The following is a 15,094-nucleotide window of genomic DNA, read 5'->3' on the forward strand; positions in this document are numbered from 1 at the left end:
TAATTTTAAATATTTAGTTTTTACCACATGTGAGTGTGACAACAAAATTTCAAAATTATTTTTTCATTTGTACGATAAATGTGTGAATAAAATGTATTGTTTTTTGATAAAATGATATTTTAATTAGTTTTGAGAGTGGAAAAATAGGTTATTTTGTAAATATAATCCAAATCCCGTGAAATTTCATGGAATCTTTTAGTTTTACTAATATTTCATTTAGTTATATCAAATAACAATCACGTTTTAAAATTTTATTATACCAAACACTCAAAATGAGATTTTAATTCCAAACCCTACCAAATTTCATGAAATCTATAGAACCCAACTCACTGTAACAGTTCATCACTATAATATTTTTGGTCCATACATATTAAACTTGACACTTATTGTTTGACATAATAATTATCAATATTTGATAGAATAATCGAAATTTAACGTTTGAGATACTGTTCATTTTAAAATATTTGAATTGTACCGTTATCATCAGCTATAGATTTTTGTAAAGCGACAAACATTCGATCTTACAATTGATATCAAAATCAAGGTCACATATTCGATATCCATTGATTGCAAGAAGTGTAGTTTTTGAGAGAGAGAAATCGAAATGTCACACTTGAACTTATGTAAATTTTAAAAGATTTGAGTTACACATTTAACAACTATATCTTTTGATAAAGTGACAACACTCATTTCTACACGTATGTTCCTTAAATTTAAATTTATCAAGTGATCATAATAACCCTTGCAAATCTTTTTTAACCTTTTGATATCATCGCGCAATAATTAAAGCTCTAGTAAATAATTTCCATTATATTTATATATTTAAAGGCAAAAATTTGTGTGAACGGGTCTCATAGGTCGTATTTTATGAGGCATATATTTTATTTCGGTCATACGTAGAAAAATATTAATTTTTATGCTAAAGATATTACTTTTTATTGTGAATATTAGTAGGGTTGACTTGTCTCACAGATAAAAATTCGCGACTCCGTCTCACAAAAGATATAATTTATACTTAAATATTCTTTTTTCTTTCTTTTAAATTTTTTCTCAATTTAATATTAATTTTTGAAAGTTTCTACAACATGCTAAATTTTCTTATGTGAATATGAATATCATCTGTATAATTATTATACAACGTGATTTAAAAATAAAAATACTATTTTCCTTAAAATATTTTGATTATTTTTTTATTTATATAATAATATCATGTACTGAATAAAATAAATATGAGTGAGTCTCATGTAAGACCGTCTCACGGATCTTAATCTGTGAGACGGGTCAACCCTACGGAAATTTACAATAAAAAGTAATACTCTTAGCATAAAAAATAATACTTTTTCATGGATAGCCCAAATAAGAGATCCGTCTCACAGATACGACCCTGAAACCGTCTCACACAAATTTTCACCAATAAATATACAGATAACATGTTTTTCTACATTATTGATAACACTATGACCACTATATATTTTTTTGGCAGTGATTATTAATAAATAAATTATGAATCACGGGTTTCATAGACTAGCTGAAGACTAAAAAAATAAAAAAATCAATTTTAACAAGTTAATAAAGGATTTAATTTTTATATATTACAAAATTACTATTACTTTCAATTATATTGGCAACCTAATTTTATGATTTTGATATATGGAGTAATCTTTATTTTTTTTAAAAAAAATCATAACTATAACTTTAAATATGATAAATTGTAAGTTTAAAAGTCATATACAAATTTAATTTTTTAAACAATAGAGAAAATAAATTATTTTAGGAGTTATTAATTATATCATAAATTTTTTACAAATTATAGAATAAATATATTATATTGTTATCATGTTTGTTGAGCGATTCAATCGCGTTTTAGGGATCTCACTATCCTCATTCATGGATCTCTTGGTTCGGGTCATGGAAAGAACATGCTCAAAATCACGATATACATTTTGAATAGAGTGAGTCTTATGTGAGACCGTCTCACGGATCATAATCTGTGAGACGGGTCAACCCTTACCCATATTCACAATAAAAAGTAATACTCTTAGCATAAAAAATAATACTTTTTCATGGGTGATCCAAATAAAATATCCGTCTCACAAATACGACCCGTAAGACCGTCTCACACAAGTTTTTGTCTTTTGAATATGAGATTCAGAATAGATGAGTGGTGGGAAATAGAGAGATAAATACGTAGGATATAAATTTTAAAAATCCATTCAAATATTTAAGTTGTACCAAACGCATTTTTACGACAAATTATAATTGTAATTTAAGTTTTAATATTTGTATGTTGATGAATCGAGTGAAATTACTAAAAATCCAATTACATTTTAAAAAACTCTAAGAGTTTTGTAAAGTCTTTAAACGTCAAGATTGAATATCATTTTTACTTTTAAAATTTTATTTTGAATATCATTAAACTACTATAAAATATATAATCTTGATTGAATAACTCGATTTTTAAAATCTACAAAATTAATTATAAGTAATAAAAAAAAGAGTTTTTGAAATTATCAATAAGCTAAAAGAAGAAGTTTGTGGGAAAAAATATGTGTATTATAGTAATTGTAATACGGGCTTCAACAATTGAAATAAGAATAAGTGCTGAGATATTTCATGCACCAAATAGTCCAGGGAGTCGGATTAATTTAATTAGATTATTTCAGAAAAAACTTTCAACGATCGAATTCAGATATTTGAAATTTGTCATTTCGAACCATTTCGACAATTGGTAGAACAAAATCCCCTACATCTTCCTCGGTGGATCCCTCGAGGTTGCGTTCGTATTCAGATATTTGAAATTTGTCATTTCGAACCTTTGGATCAAAATAAAAAAATCCTTCCATCCAAACACAACGAGAATCTTGAAAGTAAGTGACAGAGAAAGATTTAAACTAAAAATCCTTCTATCCAGACGCAATGAGAATTTTGAAAGGAAGATAAAGAGAAAGGACGAGCGGGTAGGATCCAACACTAAAACTGAAAGTAACAACATTCCATACAAAACTCCAAAGGGCACGTTAAGAATTTCAACATCCAGCTTTGGGAATGCTGCGAATTTTCTAATAACTAAAATAGAATAAAAGTGAGTTGCAAAACGGGTAATTGCAATAATTCATCTATTGTGAAAAGGCTCGGTCTTAAAGAATCATTCAATGGGGGTTCATATCTGATTAACTCAAGGTCAACTGATCCAATCGAAACGAATATACAATGACATAGAAAACATAGGTAACTTGAAATAGATCCAACTACTACAAGAAGCATCATCTACAGACACATGATGAAACAATAATTCCGAAGACAGTTGTCAAAATGAAGTAGAAACAAATTGTGAAATAAGAAAGAAACTGGAGAAATGAGCACACGACAAACTCGGGGGTGGGTCAAATGCGGACATGAGGAGGTAATCACTAATGCTTTTACTTGTATCGATTTGTGTACAAAGATGAAGATTTAGTCGACAAGAAATGAAACTACACTTCATACTGGAATAGTTATTTGTCGTTTCCATGTTCTTAGGCAAGTATTCAGGGACCAATGCCTATAATGAGGGAGGGGGAAACAACAGAATAGACTAATGAACTAAAACATAGATAAGTTGTGATACGGTTGCCTTGGCGCTAATAAATATTGACTATGTAACTTGGCCTACAAACTCGAGATAGCACGGATCAAGTCCAGTTTGTCATCGCAACTCGGAATAACCAAAGGGCATCATTTGGATTCTAACTTATGAATTTTGGATGCTACTTAATTACATAACTTTGAATCACAAATGATGGCCTTGATATTTAACTGTCTACTGACTAGTAACTGATAATAGAGAAGGAAAAGATATAAACCTTAATGCATATAAAAAAGAAAGAGAACTAAACAGACCATCCTCGGTTGCAATTGCCATTACAGAGAAGAAAATAACAGTCAATACCACTTATTTAGTTAGCACTAAAAAGGAATCTTGAGAGTGTAAAGTAATAGAATTCAATGAATCTTTATAGTATGAAACGTGAAGAATTTCTCGGGAGAAGCTTTTCTCTATATTCTTACTGGTTTCTTTAGAACAGCAGACAAGTATACTTCTGATTTCCCTGGACCATTAACTTTCTCTCCCACAATCCACTTTAACTTCTTGTACCCGAATCGTTCAATCAACCGAGTTAGATCCCGTTTCTTGTCATCGATGGAACAGTAGAAGTTATCCAACCAAAACAATCCACCAGCCCTAAGTACACGATCAATATCAAACATCAAGAACTCTAATTTCTCAGGTTTACCCCCAATATTCAATCCATTAGCCGCATGAACCAAATCAAACACATTATCATAAAACGGAAACCTGTTATCCAAGCTTAAATACAAAGGGAAAAGTCCCCGAGAGGCAATGAATTCATTAAATGGCGCATCCACATTCAGAGTGGCAGTCACCATAGTCACATTTTTCTCAGCCATTCTAGCACCAAAAGTCCCCGAGCCGCCACCAATATCAAATCCAATCCTAATCCCACCATTTCCCATAGCCAATACATCATCAATAAGGAAATCATTCTTGCTCCGTGCCTTAACGTATCTTTGATTTTCATAGCCATTAACAATATCAAAACAACCAGCACAATCCCGATTCAATTTCTTACTTTTCAAACAAGCAAAAGTCTTACATCCTAGACCACTCCAACTAAATGCCTTTTCACTAACGTTTTCCCAAAGTGACACAGGAAAAGGCTGTAAACCCACCTTAGGAACTGTCTTCGCAAAGCACCTCCTCCTCGGCAAAGGCTCACATCCTTGAAGAATCAACTTCTGACCAAGGCTCCAATCATCAGGACAGAGCCCATTGACTTTGTAACTCATAAATTGGGACAGCAAATCCACAGATTTCTCACAAGAATGCCCCACAGATGCCACCATCTCAGTGATTCCAGTTCTCGAATCTTTACCTAAAGGCAGCTGATGGGGGCTTAAGAACTCTTTGAGCTCATTTGCAACATTGAGTCTCGAAAGGTCGAGGCTTTCATACCCCAGTATTTCTTTCTCCATCTGGGCTAGCTTCTTCTGCGAAGATTCGATCTCTCTCAGAATTAAAGTCACTTTTTCTGAGATCACAGCCATGTTCTTTGGATTATGGTTAACTGTAGTGGGTTGGTATGTGAAAGCATAAAAAGCAAATACATTTGTGGTTATTACTGAAAAAAGCATCATCAAATTCACGGAAGAGGAACAAACAGATGCCCTCTTGAATCTCGCTGTTCCATCTCCGATTTTCAAAGAAACAGAACCCATTTTAGTTGCCTAATCAATCCCAATCTTCAGATAGTAAAATAGGCAGGAAGTGAAAATATAAAAGGTGATAGAATCAAGATTCCGCTTCAGAGAGTGAACGAGCAAGCTGTAGAGAATTTATTTTGATTAGGACATTGATAAGGTACGTTTAAACATGGTTATAAGGAGTGTTAGTCGGCACTTTTTGGACCGTAAACGTGTACGTAGATCCAGTTGGGTTGCAAGATCTGCTTCAAATTGGGGTGAAATAATATCTTGTTGTGGAGTGAGAGGACTATGATTTGGTCCGTTCGGCAAAAAGTCGAAGTTTTCAAAATTCATGTAAATTCGTGAGAGACGATTTCTTAAGATATAAATTTTATTTGAATTATTTACAAAAAAATATTATTTTTTATTCTAAATATGATTAGGATTGATCCTTTATTCGATCAGTGAATTCGTCTAACGAAAGACATACTCTTTTAAATTACATATGCATGTGTGTATCTATAGTCAAATTTATTTCTACAAATCACCCAAGTTCAAATTTTATTTATTTTTTAAAAATTTTTTTGTGAAATTTTGTGTTTAATGTGTTTTTCCCCTAAAAATGAAAATAATAGGCACACTATACTCACACATATATATTTTAAATTAAAATTGGATAATTTAGCTACCCAATTTCCAATTGGATATATGGTATTTAAAACAGGATAAGTTTCTTTTTTTATTTAATATATAAAATGTAGCACTTCACGTTTTTTAAAGAACATAATTTCATGGTGCCTGACATATAAAGGGATGTTTGATTTTAATTTGAAAAGAGAACTTGGAAAGTACTTTGAAAAAACAAATGGCACATTTGATTTCGTTGAAATAATAAAATTATCATCGTACATTTCAAAATATACTAGAAATTCTATGATTAAATAATTCTAAACTATTATATTCTGAGCAAAATTATAATATAATATTATGATAGAATTTTTTTAGGAAGTGATTAAAAGTTGAGTTCCAGAAGATAACTCATAGACAAGATTCGAGGATATTTTTCATTAAAATCCTCGGATGACCTGGGTCAACGAGCCTCTAAATTCTAATGGAAACATGATTCGTATGAGCTGAAACTAAAACAAGAAAGTGGGACAGAAATAGGAAATTATCCTTGTTTACACAAGACAGATATGGCCTATGCTCATACTACAAAAAGTTGAATAAAAAAGGACGTGGCTAACATAGTTTGTAAACTACTACTTTATTCTGAGAGTTTACAAGCATACGCTTAAAAATAGTAACAGCAGATTCTATCGTCATGTTACCAATTATTACAGTGGCTCTGGTGTTTGGATGGCCAAAAATAAACTTCAATGTTATACACCCATTTCGACCTCGAGCAAGAAAATGCTGACAGATGCATCTATTTTTGTCTTTGTTCTGCCAGAGGTCCACGACAAGAGAGGCAAAAACTCATGTCCAAAGAGTAACAATGAATTTCTAAAGAATATATAGATTTATAGCGGTGAAACAGACAAGAACAACACCCGGCAGCTTAGATTAAAAGTCAAGTCAAACTGTAGTTTACGTCCTTTATACATCAACATACAATCAGATGAACAGAACAGTTATTCTCTAAACCAAGCCACAAAACACAGTAAAAGTTGATAGATTCAAATCTCGCCATTTGTGCCTTCATGCGGAGGCAGGTGCAGTTGAAGCAGTTGTAGAGTTCGAGGATGCTGGGACTGATAATCGTCGGATTTGATCGGGCTGCTGATTTGGTGGAAGTTGTTGTAGTTGCCACATCTGGTGCTTTACAGGGGCCTGCTGAGAAATGCCATTAGATGTTCTTCCATCTTCTCTAAGCTCCATCTTTGCAAGCTTTAGTCGTTGAACTTCGGCAGTCAATGCTTCGTGTAAAGCTGCCCCATAAAAAGTTCAGAAGACAATTCTTTTATCCAGCTCACGGCCGATAAAAAAATATCATAAAAATAACAAAAGTAACTAATATTCTACATAGAAAGTTTCTGAACAAAAATCAAACTATGTTGCTATAGCTAAATACAAAAAAGCAGCAGGTACAGTGGTCTGAATTTCTTGAGATTTTTTGCACACTCCAAAGGCTGGAACCATGTCAAATAATTACAAGCAGCAGATTCCATACAATGCACCACCCTTTAGCACAGTAATTGTTTCACATTCCTAATGCCGTTCATGATACTTCGACAAATGTACCATGTCACCATGGTCAACTTAACAACAGATGTGAATGCTTATAAAATTCAAGTTTATGAGATCTAAATTTCATTGTCTACAAACAAAGCAGATGAATGGAAAACGCATGTAGGATTCTAAAAGCATATAAATAGATAAAACTTGAATTACTAGAGCGGCTGCTTTGCTGGACTGGCTCCAGAAACATGAATTGTGATTGTGAGCATAACTAGAAGAAATATGCGAGAAGATACAGAATCAGTAATCTGTCAAAACTGTAGAGAGTGACTACTGTTGAAGTAAAAGTATCACAAGTCATACTGCCTCGGGAAATTCCTTAAAGTTTTTTTAAATGACTCCGACAAAATACTGTGTCAAGGTTGTGCAACACATAATGCAAAGAAATGTTAAAGAAGAGTGAAAATAGAATGTAACTACAATTTATAATAGGGTAATATAAAGCATTCTAAAACGCTACAAGGATATGTTTCTCATCTTCTCTATATGGTACGAGCGCATACTATCTGGGTGAGAATAAGCGCATTACAAAACGAGAGCGAAAAATCGAAATACAAATTTATAGTAATGGATGAAGTATGAATACCATCTCTGAGATGTGCCTGTTGCTCCATAGCTTTAAGACGAAACTTCAATTCATTGTTCTGATTGGTTAGCTCACTGTAGTCTTTCTGCAGATGAAACATGACTGGTGTTACCACATTATTGATGTTCATTGCAAAAAATGCAGGATAACTGGCCAGTCACTACTACAAACCTGTAGAATAGTAAATTGAGCTGACAGTGTGGTGGCCTCTGTTTGCAGAGTTTGCACCTTGTGTTCCAATTCAGATATATAGTGCAGCTTCCGTTCCTTGGAACGAGCAGCTGAGTGCCGATTAGCCAATATCCTGAAAAAAACTACGTAAAAAAGCTTGACATCAGCAGCTGCGTCAGTAAATTGTTTTAACCATACCTTTTTGCCCGTTTAGGGTCTGATACAGCAATTTCTGCAAGTCTCTCATCCGCCACAATCTTTCTCAGCTCAACTTCATTAAATTCACCATGTCCAAATTCAATGTTTAGCTTAACTGAGTTATCGCTCGCCGAATTGCTTGGTGAGATCTGATCCACCCGATTGAACAAGGAGGACTGTAACTTCGGTGATTCATCACCAAATTGAAAATTCCCAATGGCACTATCCACTGAAAGACTTCTGTAATGACGAGCTGGCGGTGCAATATCTCCAGTGGCACTCCTTTTGACTCCCTCTCTCAAATTTGTTCCATGCTTTGAGATATTTTCTAACTCGGTATTGCTGCTGTTGCCACCACTTAACTTCGTTCCATTATCTTTATGCTCGACAACAGAGGAATTCATAGCATTCACTTGATCCAAATTAATCAAAGAATTAAACAAGTCATCCACAACCTCTCCCTCTGATCTTCTGTCACCTATTCCATCTGCACTGATCTTTCCATGAGTTGGGATGTCCATATCTTGTCTCATCAGCCCAATGGGCTTGTCATTTCCCATATTCTCTCTCATACTTGCAGTTCTTCCATACATCCCTTGACCACTTATCGGAAGCAATTGAGGAGAAGACTGAATCATAGCTGAGAATTCTAATGGAACATCACTATTAGAACGGTGATGTCCTCTACGAGGGGGGAGGCTGTCAGTGGCTCGAAACAAATTTTCCCTCCGAATGGACGGAGCCATAGGAGGACCTCTAGAACTAACGTCTGTCTCCTCCATGGACACATCTTTCATGTTTGAGTTCGATGAAGCCAGTGACGATTCGCTAGGAGGGAAAGGACTCAAAGGAGGCAAGGAATTGTTTGCAAAAAATGAGGGTTGGGATAGAGACCTCGCATGAGAGCCCCCTACATTGAAAGCTTGATTCACGGATTGTTTCAAATTGGGCTGAGCCATCAAAATGGACCAAACTCCGAGGATTCACACAATCAAACCTTGGACCCTCTACAACAAAAGCTCGAACTTTATGCCAACAAACGGATCGGAGAATCAAATACGTAAACAGAACACCTTCCCCAGTTAAGTTATCTCAATACACAATAAACGACCCTCAAAATCGCAATCACCGAATTCCTTCAGCTATGAAAAATAAAGCCTTTTATTCAAGAACCCCAAACGCGAACTTCACAGAGACTCCCATTCAAAATCTTCAGACACCATATTCAGTTCATTCAGACTTGAACATCAATGAAAAAGAAACCCCAAAATAATGACGCACAGGTACCAGAATTAAAAAAACAAGAACATAAACAAGATAAAATCCAAAACGCATTGACAAAATGGTCGCACCTGTGAACAAAAGGAGCAGAAAACACCCCTTTCAGCTAGCTTCTTCAATGACGAAAACCCTGAAATTGAAATATATATTTATTACAAAAAAAAAGGACTTTTAAGCGAATTTCCCGCTGAGAATGGCGGTGATATCGTTAGAAGACAAAAACTTTGGATTGCATAAAAAATGACGAAATAATTGTTAAATAGACGAGTGTGGGAGAATGGAGTGTGAAAATGTTTTTTCCTTTATCGCTATCTCAGTCGAGTGCAGGCCTCCATCCATTTCAATTACATTTGCATTTGCATTTCGGGCAAGAAATGTCAACCGCATTAACTCTGGGCCCACTTTATTACAAATATGTTATTTACAAGAAGATTTTATGTCATATATATACTTCACGTAATAAAAAAATTATATCCAATCAACAACGATTGTTAATAATTACACAAATTAAAATATCAAATATTTCATCAATCTTTTAGTAGATTCGGGATGAGATTCAAATATACCCAACATTTGGTCAAATATTCGTAAATCCTCATTTCAAATATTTAACACGATTATTTTTATACTATGAAATATAAAAAAAAATCATATTTTCTCAAATTTTACATCGTAACGATATTAGTTTCACAAAATTTAAATTAATTTCAAGAACATTAAGTTTTACTAAATTAAAATAAACTGTACTTTCGTATCAAATGGAATTCTCCAAGTCTACCACAAACTTTACATATTATATTATTTTATAAAATAAATTGCAGCATTTACTCTAATATTTATAAAATCAAATTACACTTTGAATTCTATGATAACCCTTCAAAGAAGCAGAAGTAAGACGTGCGAGGAACAGAAAATTTAAGATGATTAAATATGAATCTAGATGTTGACCATTTTGAGTGAATGGTTTGGATAATTCCTGGATTTCACTTATTTTTCTTGAACCTTAAGGTGCAAGGAGATGTGAGCCAATGTCTCTTTGCTCCGTGATCATTTTGATTTCCACCATTTGATTTATCCTTCATCTTCTTTTCATCAAATTATATTTGAATATTGTTGTTGGATTCATTCTTTTGGACTGCTTGTTTAATAAACTATTCATAGAATGCGATAATAATCATTCTCAACCTGTTATAGGACAGAGCCAATGCCCAACAACCAAAGCTCTTTGTTGGAATGATTCTGATACTCATTTTTGGCACTTTATGGTCTTATTGTGGGCATCATCCTCTCTTCCTGCAATAGCTCGTGTTATTTTTTGCGTTACCCATTCCTGCAGCGAGTATTGGCAATCCGTTTTGGTCATCTTCCTGGTTAAAGCTAGAGAGGCAACTTTTCATTTTGGAGCACTGGATCTTAGTATTTAAGATTGACTTCATAGTTTTTGTTTTTTATATCACACAATTTTATATTAGATAAACATAATGTATTATTTATTTATTTTATACAGAAGCTCGTGTAAAACGGTACGTTGTGAGATAGATATTTGATATGACCAATTTTTGAAAAATATTGTTTTTATATAAAAAAAATATTAATATTGATGATAAATCTATCTTCTGGTTATAGACATCAATATCTTAAGTTCAGGACGATGTATCAGATTCAGATTCGATCGTAACATTCTCACTAACCCAAGTCAAATAATAATTTTTTAAAAAAATTGGAAGGTTATATTTCAATTGATGAGCAACCTAAATAACTTCACGATGGAGCAGTTGTGTTCGATCTACATCTTAATTTTGGTTTGAATACAGCAGTCAAGAAAAATCGATGGACATACCTGCAAAGGAGGCGTGTGTATACGTTGATTATGGGCGAAGAGTATAATTCGTTCTATCGTGAAAACCTTATAGTCCAAATTGTTGTTGTTCGACTTATTTAATGCACATTACATTTCTTTAAAATAAACTTAAAATAATTCAATATACACTAGAAATCAATGTATACATTAAAACAACAAAGTACAATAAATTCGAGTTCCTCCGACGAGGAAGATTGTTATGTGAATGCTTTTGAGTTCTGGTCTTTTTCCCACTAAATAGAGGTCTATCAGTGTATATATGTTCCCTTCTGATGCAATCAGCAGGCTAAGGTCCATTATAGATATAGGAAAAAATTGTTTCGACTTTGCGGATTAAAGAGCAGCCAAATCACTCAATTCAGATAAGATGAGATTCAATCCCGTGTCGGGTAGTTGTGTACACTTCTGCCATTATAAAGGTCCTATCACATGGAATGAAATCATAGGTCGATTGCTGAAAATTTCCAGTTTCCCTAAATTCTCTCTTCTGTTTCTCCATCAACCCTATCTGTTATGCAGCTCAAACAATCCAAGAAGTAGAGGTTCGAAACAGCTAAAAGACCTAGAAGGAAAATAAATAAATAACACGAACAAGCGTATGGTGTTCACATTAGATGAATAGATGAGGGACCAGTGAAAGCTGCAACTTTCTGGGCATTCTGGGCTTCCGATTTGTAAAGGCCTTTCATTTCCTTTTTCCTCTGTCGTGCTTCGCGTCGATCTAATTTCACAGCACCCTGCAAATGAACTGACCAGATTTGACAATCCAACTAAACCAAGAAATCCTATGCAGAAATTGTGAAAAAGGACGAGGCCATCAAGATTAAATCAGTTAGTCAAGTCACTGAAAAAGCAAGAATATTTATCAATAATAATGTAAACTTCACAATTTTATACTACCTTTCTTTCTTTCTTTTCCTCCTTTGATTCTTGACCGTGTGGTTTCCTATTCTGAAGTGCAGCTTTCTTAGAATTAGACTCTCTCTCATCATTTGATTTCTGTTCGACATGTTTTCTACTATGAGGTAAAAAATCTACAGCAATCTTTTCTCTTCCTTTCAGAGCAATCACTTGGTTAGGTGCGTCAGAGGCACCAAATATGGTTTCAGCAAGCTTCTTCTTCCTCCTTGCCTCTGGAGCTCCAATTTTACCAGGATGATTGTCAAGAGTTGAATAAGTAGAAACGATAGTTTCACAATCCCATACTTCTGACTCGTCGCTACTTTCCACAAATGTTTCCTCCTCGTTTTCATTTTCTCCTTCATATTCAACAGCATATTCCTTGCACCTGCGAATCACATCTGCAGTTGATTCGGGTGACTCAACATCATCTGTTCCCTTGCCATCATGCAAGAGGTTAGAAGGACGGTCCTTGAAAGCAAGATTGAGTTTTTCTGCAAGGGACTCCTGACACTTTTCTTCCTCATCCGAGTAATCACTATGTTCATTATCAGAGGCATATTCATGAAGTTCAAGCTGTATGAAATACCATCAGCACGATAATTTTAAAAAGCAAGACAACAGAAGTATACCATCGCAATACAAATGACAACAAAAAATCTGTATACTCAGTAGCTTTTATCAGTAAAGGAGTCAACTTCAGTTGCTTTGTAGAATCTAATGAATACAGCGATGTGTGGCCCCTTGACCTTTTGCCAATGCGCAAGGCATGGCACGACCTTAGGTGGGAAGACATGCCTCGACATGAGTCGTGTGCCTCAGCGCCTTAAATGCATTACAATAGGCATTTTTAAAAAAATTTGTCTAATATTGTTCGATAGTTGATAAATATATATCGTATATCAATCAATAGAAAGGTGAAACTAAAATCCATACAAATGCTTACGAAGGGGTGACTATGCTACCCCTTACCTAAACCACCATCACGCGCCTTAATGTGACTTGCATCTTTAATAACTAAGAATAAAATTTAATAACTAAGAATAAAATACAGTAACCTGACTAGTTTTTTCATCCCTTGGTTCAAAGCATTCAATTGAAAATTGTTCCTAAGCTCCTTGAAATAAAACAACAAGTTTCATTTTATTGAATTTCACAATAGTGATACACATACTTTAAGGAAATGAAAAACAGCACTCACCAAGTCAAACTGCTCATCTAAAGGCCGTTGAACTCTCAGATTCTCATTGTCTAAGCCCGAATTAACATCCACATTTTCTAGCACACCAAAATTACCACTTTGACTGTGACCAGCCATTGATCCCCCTGTGAGGTTCAACTTCGCATTCATATCGTCATTAACTGCTCCTTCTAAGAGATTTGCTATGACAACAAAATCCTCTTCCAGATCCTCAACATCAGATCCGAACTTGGACGAATCACTGTCATCAAGCATGGCTGCCACGTCAGCATCCAAGACTTTCTGTAATCTCACACCGACTGTCTTGGCAGCAACATTATAGATTGATTTATCCACAGAAACATCATTTATCTTGTGAACGTCAACCCTCGACGAGTCATATGCCTATCCAGTAATACAAGTAAATGGAGAAATAAATTATCGTATAAATGATGAAATCAAGACAAACAAAAATCTTGTAATTTTTGAAGTGATAGAAAAACAATGACAACTAATAATCAATACGATAAGATGTTTTTAAACAATTACTGCTCCATATGGAATTACCGACAGTTATCATCTCGTCTTTTCACCAAATTTATACACGTAGAACATGTGAAACTCACATTATACACAACCAGCAGCTACTGTCGAGATGATTATTTTCCAATTCTGAAGCAATATAAATATGTTGTTCCCTAAAAAATGGGACAATGTATAACTCAATTCATAAAATCATAAAAACAAGTATACGCTCAAACTGAACACAACAATATACGTTGGTAAATAAAATAAATATATATATTTAGTCAATTTACCTTTACATCTCGCGGGAGCTGCAATAAGCTAGCCTTGGGATTATCATAATACGTTGAACCGCCGCCCCTGTTCTTGATCTCCCGCAGATGAGTCAAATAGTCATACCCATCATCCGGAAACCCCAGCTCCAGAATCTCCTTTCGTACATGATCAGGTAACGCCGCATTTTGATTCATGTAATTACCAGATCCCACAAAATCATAATTCCCTTCCTCGTAATCGCCACCGCAATCTTCTGGGGAACCGGCAAAAATCAAATCAGGATTCCTTAGAGATACGTCGTCCTTCGGTACTCCGTCACCAGTCAAAGAGTCGAGTGGGTAGCCATTATTATCGACCCGCACGAAAACCCTGGTCACCAGAGGGATCCGAAGAGTAATTCGGGTCAGACGTGTCTCTGGACAGGAGCTGGAATGTCGCCGACTTCTTCTTGTCGATGAATTTCTTCTTCTTGCCCATCTATTGCTCAGATATCTTATCTCCTCAACTTCCTTGAGCTCCAAATTGAATAACAGAGAACGAAAATCTCAAAGAAAATTAGGGTTTGGTGTACATGGAGAAAGGAAAATGGTTGAGAACAACTAGATGACGCCTAAACCATGGAGCTAGAGCT

The 15,094-nt window shown here is 34.5% G+C and overlaps 2 protein-coding genes and 1 pseudogene across 5 annotated transcripts; all 3 read right to left on the reverse strand.

Annotated features, from left to right (window-relative positions):
- Window positions 1-3,822: 3,822 nt before the first annotated feature.
- On the reverse strand, window positions 3,823-5,419 carry LOC140810107 (probable methyltransferase At1g29790). The gene has a single exon (XM_073167917.1). It carries the CDS (start codon window positions 5,275-5,277, stop codon window positions 4,036-4,038), a length of 1,242 nt encoding a protein of 413 aa, XP_073024018.1. The 5' UTR covers window positions 5,278-5,419; the 3' UTR covers window positions 3,823-4,035.
- A 1,368-nt stretch (window positions 5,420-6,787) lies between these two features.
- On the reverse strand, window positions 6,788-10,068 carry LOC140808923 (bZIP transcription factor 29-like). 4 transcript variants are annotated; one of them, XM_073166283.1, is made up of 5 exons: window positions 9,793-10,068; window positions 8,441-9,445; window positions 8,243-8,375; window positions 8,072-8,156; window positions 6,788-7,175 (listed from the first exon to the last, which is right to left on the reverse strand). In XM_073166283.1, exons 2-5 carry the CDS (start codon window positions 9,397-9,399, stop codon window positions 6,946-6,948), a joined length of 1,407 nt encoding a protein of 468 aa, XP_073022384.1. In that variant the 5' UTR covers window positions 9,400-9,445; window positions 9,793-10,068; the 3' UTR covers window positions 6,788-6,945. The 4 variants fall into 4 exon arrangements, with proteins under 4 accessions (XP_073022384.1, XP_073022383.1, XP_073022382.1 ...); XM_073166282.1 differs by having other exon boundaries at window positions 8,441-9,650; XM_073166281.1 differs by having other exon boundaries at window positions 8,441-9,679.
- Window positions 10,069-11,915: 1,847 nt separating this feature from the next.
- On the reverse strand, window positions 11,916-15,094 carry LOC140809339 (uncharacterized; annotated as a pseudogene).

The sequence above is a fragment of the Primulina eburnea genome, chromosome 13 (assembly GCF_022965805.1).
Source record: "Primulina eburnea isolate SZY01 chromosome 13, ASM2296580v1, whole genome shotgun sequence".
In the NCBI taxonomy this organism is placed as follows: Eukaryota; Viridiplantae; Streptophyta; class Magnoliopsida; order Lamiales; family Gesneriaceae; genus Primulina; species Primulina eburnea.

What these genes read in the sequence shown, in the direction of transcription:
- LOC140810107 (XM_073167917.1), bottom strand. Translation starts at nt 5,277, where the DNA reads ATGGGTTCTGTTTCTTTGAAAATCGGAGATGGAACAGCGAGATTCAAG.
- LOC140808923 (XM_073166283.1), bottom strand. Translation starts at nt 9,399, where the DNA reads ATGGCTCAGCCCAATTTGAAACAATCCGTGAATCAAGCTTTCAATGTA. An exon ending in GACCCTAAACGGGCAAAAAG is followed by an intron (nt 8,376 to 8,440) that starts GTATGGTTAAAA and finishes AGTTTTTTTCAG; the next exon opens with GATATTGGCTAATCGGCACT. An exon ending in CTCAATTTACTATTCTACAG is followed by an intron (nt 8,157 to 8,242) that starts GTTTGTAGTAGT and finishes TTTCATCTGCAG; the next exon opens with AAAGACTACAGTGAGCTAAC.